This window comes from Austrofundulus limnaeus, unplaced genomic scaffold (genome assembly GCF_001266775.1).
Source record: "Austrofundulus limnaeus strain Quisiro unplaced genomic scaffold, Austrofundulus_limnaeus-1.0 Scaffold1376, whole genome shotgun sequence".
Classification (NCBI taxonomy): domain Eukaryota; kingdom Metazoa; phylum Chordata; class Actinopteri; order Cyprinodontiformes; family Rivulidae; genus Austrofundulus; species Austrofundulus limnaeus.
Window position 1 is genome coordinate 21,003 of NW_013953778.1, and position 5,026 is coordinate 26,028.

At 37.2% G+C, this 5,026-nt stretch overlaps 1 protein-coding gene across 2 annotated transcripts in view; it reads right to left on the bottom strand.

Annotated features, from left to right (window-relative positions):
- Positions 1 to 5,026, bottom strand: part of LOC106535177 (polycomb group RING finger protein 5-A) — a gene marked incomplete at its 5' end in the record, with an annotated part of 26,126 nt that overhangs the window by 12,355 nt on the left and 8,745 nt on the right. The window contains 1 exon segment of one of the 2 annotated variants that reach the window (XM_014032117.1): positions 2,252 to 2,337. In XM_014032117.1, coding sequence (XP_013887571.1) covers positions 2,278 to 2,337 — 60 coding nt within the window. 2 annotated transcript variants of the gene reach the window in all.

The window sequence follows — 5,026 nt, forward strand, 5'->3', positions numbered from 1 at the left end:
GGGGGGGGGTAGCGGTGTGCAACTGCTCTTCTTCTGAATAAATGAAAACTATGTAACACAGTTGTTTGCACTTAAATTAAAAAAAATATTTGACCAAAGAAAAACCAGAGCAGAACCAGAGGGAGATAAATATGATTTAGATTTTTATTTCTGTGACTGTACGACCCACGGGAGACACATTATTAACAGCAGTCGTCATTTCATTCGCGACTTTAGCAGGTCTGACACTGCTAAAAATTACGTTTTTTTTCTGGATCTCTGAGAGCAGAACTTCAATCTCCGAACTCATAAAGTTCTTCTTTTTTACTTTGTGATGTCATTTATGAACGGACACTTCCTGGTATGTGGGGCAGGAACTATAGATTAATATGGTATTTTTGGGGTGGTAATTATGCTAATCTCCTCTCCTCGTGCACGAGCACCTGATACGCATTCATCAGTTTACGCTGGTCATTTACACACTTGTCCTGAAGATAGAAGAGTTTGTTGAATCTGACGTGGCATGTTCGTACGAACCCTTCGTACGAATAAAAGTAAGAGAAATTTAGGAGAAGAATACGAACATTTTAACCGTTTAATCAACTCTCCAGTCACTAACCTCTTTCTCTCAATTTCAGTTCCTCCTGAATGTCTGGATAATCAGACTGTAACTTCCACCAGATACAGGTTTTGAATAACCTCTTAACACACATTCTGTGTTTGGATGAATTTTTGAAACCCCTGTACCAGACATTACAATCCATCTACCCGTCTATCTGTCTATAAAACTGGTTCAAGTTTCCTGTTCAGGAAGTTTGCATACATGAATAATTGTTTAGTGTCACTCATGACTAAACCCACAGCAATTTGTTTAACTTCCGCCTGCTTAACCACAACTTTTACTTCAGCCTACTTTTAAAGCTCTGACCTTTTCTAAGTACTGTTCATTACTAATAGTAGGAGGTTTTACAGACTGTTTATGGTGCTTCACGACCACAGTTTTCTTTAATCAATTATACATATTCTTGCGGCATGATGGCTCAGTGGTTAGCACTGACGCCTCACAGCGAGAAGCTCCTGGGTTAAATCCCTGAGTCGGACATGGGGTCTTTCTGTGTGGAGTTTGCAGGTTCTCCTTGTGCTTGTTGGGTTTTCTCCTACACCCCAAAAATATGTACAACAGGTTGCCGCTGGGCCCGTGCAGGCCGCTCTTGCAAAAGAGATCAGCGATCTCAATGGGATTTGACTGGTTAAATAACAGTAAAATAAATAATTGTATTCAACCCGCTTTGCAGAGGTGGGCTGTATCTAGTTATTTACTCAGTTACATTTACTTCAGCAACTTTTTAGAAAAAAAAGTACTATTAGGAGTAGGTTTTAGTACACCACACTGTACTTTTTACTTTACTTGAGTTATATTATTAGGAAGTATTACTCTTGAACAAAATATTGGAATACTCGACCCACTGTTAGTAACGTCACTGAATGAAGAACATATATGTGTGAGTCTGTGTGTGAGTCTGTGTGTAAGTATACATTTCATAATTGGGAAAATTAGACTTGGAAAAGTGTTTCTTTTGCTGGAATTTGTTGTTTGTAATTATTTTATGTGTATTTTCTTCACTTTATCCTTAAGCAGTAGAATTTGCAGATAACTTTCCATTTGTTGTCAGTTTGATGATGACATTTTAGAATATTTCATGATGTTATGATCAGTTTATTCAGTATTCAAGTAGCCTTGTTACAAAATATTTATTTACCCTTACTTGAGTTATTTCTTGGATGGCTAATTTTAACTTTTACTTGAGTACAAATATGTTCAAGCAGTGCCAGTCTTGAGTAGAACCTTTGAGTGCTCTACCCACCTCTGCTCCTTTGGATGTTTTATGATTTCGTTACTGTCATAAATCAATTTACACCTGTTCCATACTACTATTTCTTGGTGATGAATTTAACAGATCTCTTTGGGATGTTTAGAGTCTTGGAAATTATTTTTTATCCATTTTTTGACTTGCTCTTTTTTAAAATTATCTTTCCTTTGCTCTCAGTTAAAACAGTCATTTAATTATTTTACATTACACATTTTTTTAATCTTGAATTTTTATTAATCTTTTTATTATTCTATTAATTCGACACTGTAGCAGTTTTTTTTTCAAAAAGGTGAATTTACAACACTCAAGGAGGTGAATAATTTGAATAGACGCTGAGTTTATGCTTCTCTGCACCGAAGCAGCATGCAGATAAACAGGAAGAGGAAATATGGCTGTCTTACGTTCTCTCCATGCAGCCTCCATCGGGTCATGTAGATGAACTCCAGAGTGTGATCTCTGCCCATGATCTCTCCATTACAAAGCACGTCTAGCTAGGGAATAGAAAAAAAAGTTGTGTGTGAATGATTTCAATGAAATTGCGTTGAAAATCCATTTAAAATGACAAATAAAGTGGGGAGGAGGGGAAGTTTTCTGTGGTAAAGAGTAGGAGGTTTGCTCTAAAAATACATGTGTGATTGTGTGTGTGTGTGTGTGTGTGTGCTTTCAGCTCAGTCTGAAATATTTCAAAACTTAAATAAATTTGACTCATGGAAACAGTGACATAGTGTACAGAATGTGAATGAAAATCAAAGTTAGCATGTACTGAGCTGACATTATCTTGATGACTATGTACCCTTTTTCTGTTCTAGGGTTTTATGCATTAGAACAGCAGTCCCCAACCCTCGGGCCATGGCACAGTACCGGTCCATGGGTCGTTTGGTACCGGGCCGCACAGAAAGAATAAATAACTTACATTATTTTCCTTGTATTTATTATTTGAGTCTGAACAATGTTTTATTTTATGACCAAATTCTCTATGTTACGGCCATCAACGACTCACTCTTGGTGCGTCAAGACGCTTGTCTCAGTGAAAACAGACGTCTTTGTAAAGTTTCTTTACTAAGGCAAAAGGGAAAAGTCGTTGGCACGTCAGGAAGACACTGCTAATAAGGTTACATACAAGTATAGAGTAAGTGGATTGACGTTTATTATTGTATTTACAAAATATTAGTTCTTGTGTTGGTTATAGGCTATCATTTATTTTTGTTATAAATTTTTTTGTATTCATCCGTCATACCTGCTGGTCGGTGAAAGTATGTTTGACAACAAACCGGTTCATGGCGCAAAAAACGTTGGGGACCACTGCATTAGAAGAAAAAAATATATATCTGGTTTACGCAATGTTGTAAAATGACATACATCTAACCTCAAGTGAACAAAACAACACTGCAGATTCCACCGTTTCTTTATTTACCGATAGTAAACAAAAGTAAAGACAATAAAGGAAAGGCTGTGTATGAACAAGTCCATCCTTGCTGTTCAAATGTAGTGATCCTCAGCGTGACCACCTGTGTAAAAGTAGGAGTTTTTTTCAGTTTCTGCTCTGAAATAGGGTTGGGCAATATTGGCAAAAAAATTAATCACGATTAATTGTGGTGTTTAGCCGATAACGATTAATTTGACGATTAATCCCCTGGTGTACCTGGACATACTTATTTCGTAGTCACATGACCAATTTAGTGGGAAAGATTTGATCTTTGTAAAAAATTGTTCCAAATTGTGTGAAAATTACAGATTTCAGGCTATACATCATATTTTAAATTGTGTTGATGGATAAATAAATTACAGGACTTTATTTTTAATGTACATCATATTTGAAGGGGGGAGGAGCGCTGAGTGGACTGACCGGAGTAATCTCCAGTCAGTCTGCCTGGTGGCATTAATCATATTAATCATCAAGTACCAAAAAGTAATCGATTGTTTTTCTGACGATTAATTGCACACGATACGATTATGCCCAACCCTACTCTGAAGTATACAGGTATGTGTTGGCACAACGCCAGAGAAGCAACTATTTGCTGCCCATCAACATGCAAAGGGTTTTAATTCATTTCTAAACAATTTGGTATTCATTACATGAAGAATACCTTTAAGACATACAGTACACCAGTCTTCCCAGGAGTGAATGTTCCAGCAATTTTACACCAAGCTCAGACCTTTAAACCCGTACTACCAGCTGTTAAGCATGGTGGTCATAGGCTGAAGATCTGGGCTTGTTTTGCAGTAACATGACCTGGGTACCTTGCAGTAGGGTTGGGTAATATTGACATAACATTTATACAATTAATTGTAGCATTTGGCCAATAATGATTAATATGAAGATTAACCCTCTAAGGTCAATGCCCACTCCAGAGCAGGCATTGACATGACACATTTAAGGGCTACTGCAACAAAAATGGCAGCATGCTGGGTGCTCATTTTAACTGGGTTAGACAGCACAGACATCAAACTCTATAAAAGTAGTGTTTTTATATTGTTTTTTTATTTACTTCCAAATAAAACCAGTTGTATGATAAATCATTTTCATCATAATTTTGTGAGCATTTTTTCATGCATTTGCTGCACATCCAGTAAAATTTTGTGACCAGAAAGTGCTTGAAAGCAACATGACACCAATTTTTTTCCAATTTCATGAAATGCACCACTTTTCCACAGTAACCAATAAAAAAAAGTTTGTCGGTAGGCTTGTGGAGAGCGTGAGAGAGTGCTTTGGAGACGGGAGAATGGAGCGTAGTCAACATTTTGGTTTTGCTGAAAATAATCATACCAAACAAGGCAAGGTAAATAATTTTTAAGGTGAAGATATAAGGATAAATTCTTAATGAGCCAAAAAACGGCAATTTAGACCCCAGACCTTAGAGGGCTGCTAAATGACAGTAAGACTTGCTTGTGACCGACATGGCCTTGGTCCACATTTTCTGGCTTTCCTCGTGCTCCAGGTTAGGTTGGTGTTACAAGCCATTAAACAAGTTGGTGGGGTTAGGGTTAGCATTAGCTGCCTTCCTGGGTTTGCATAATACAGTAGCGATGGTGTGTTGCATATACAGTGGGTAAAATAAGTATTGAACACGTCACCATTTTTCTCAGTAAATATATTACTAGAGGTGCTAATGACATGAAATTTTCACCAGATGTTGGAACAACCCAAGTGATATTAATTTGCTCTGACAAGGGGC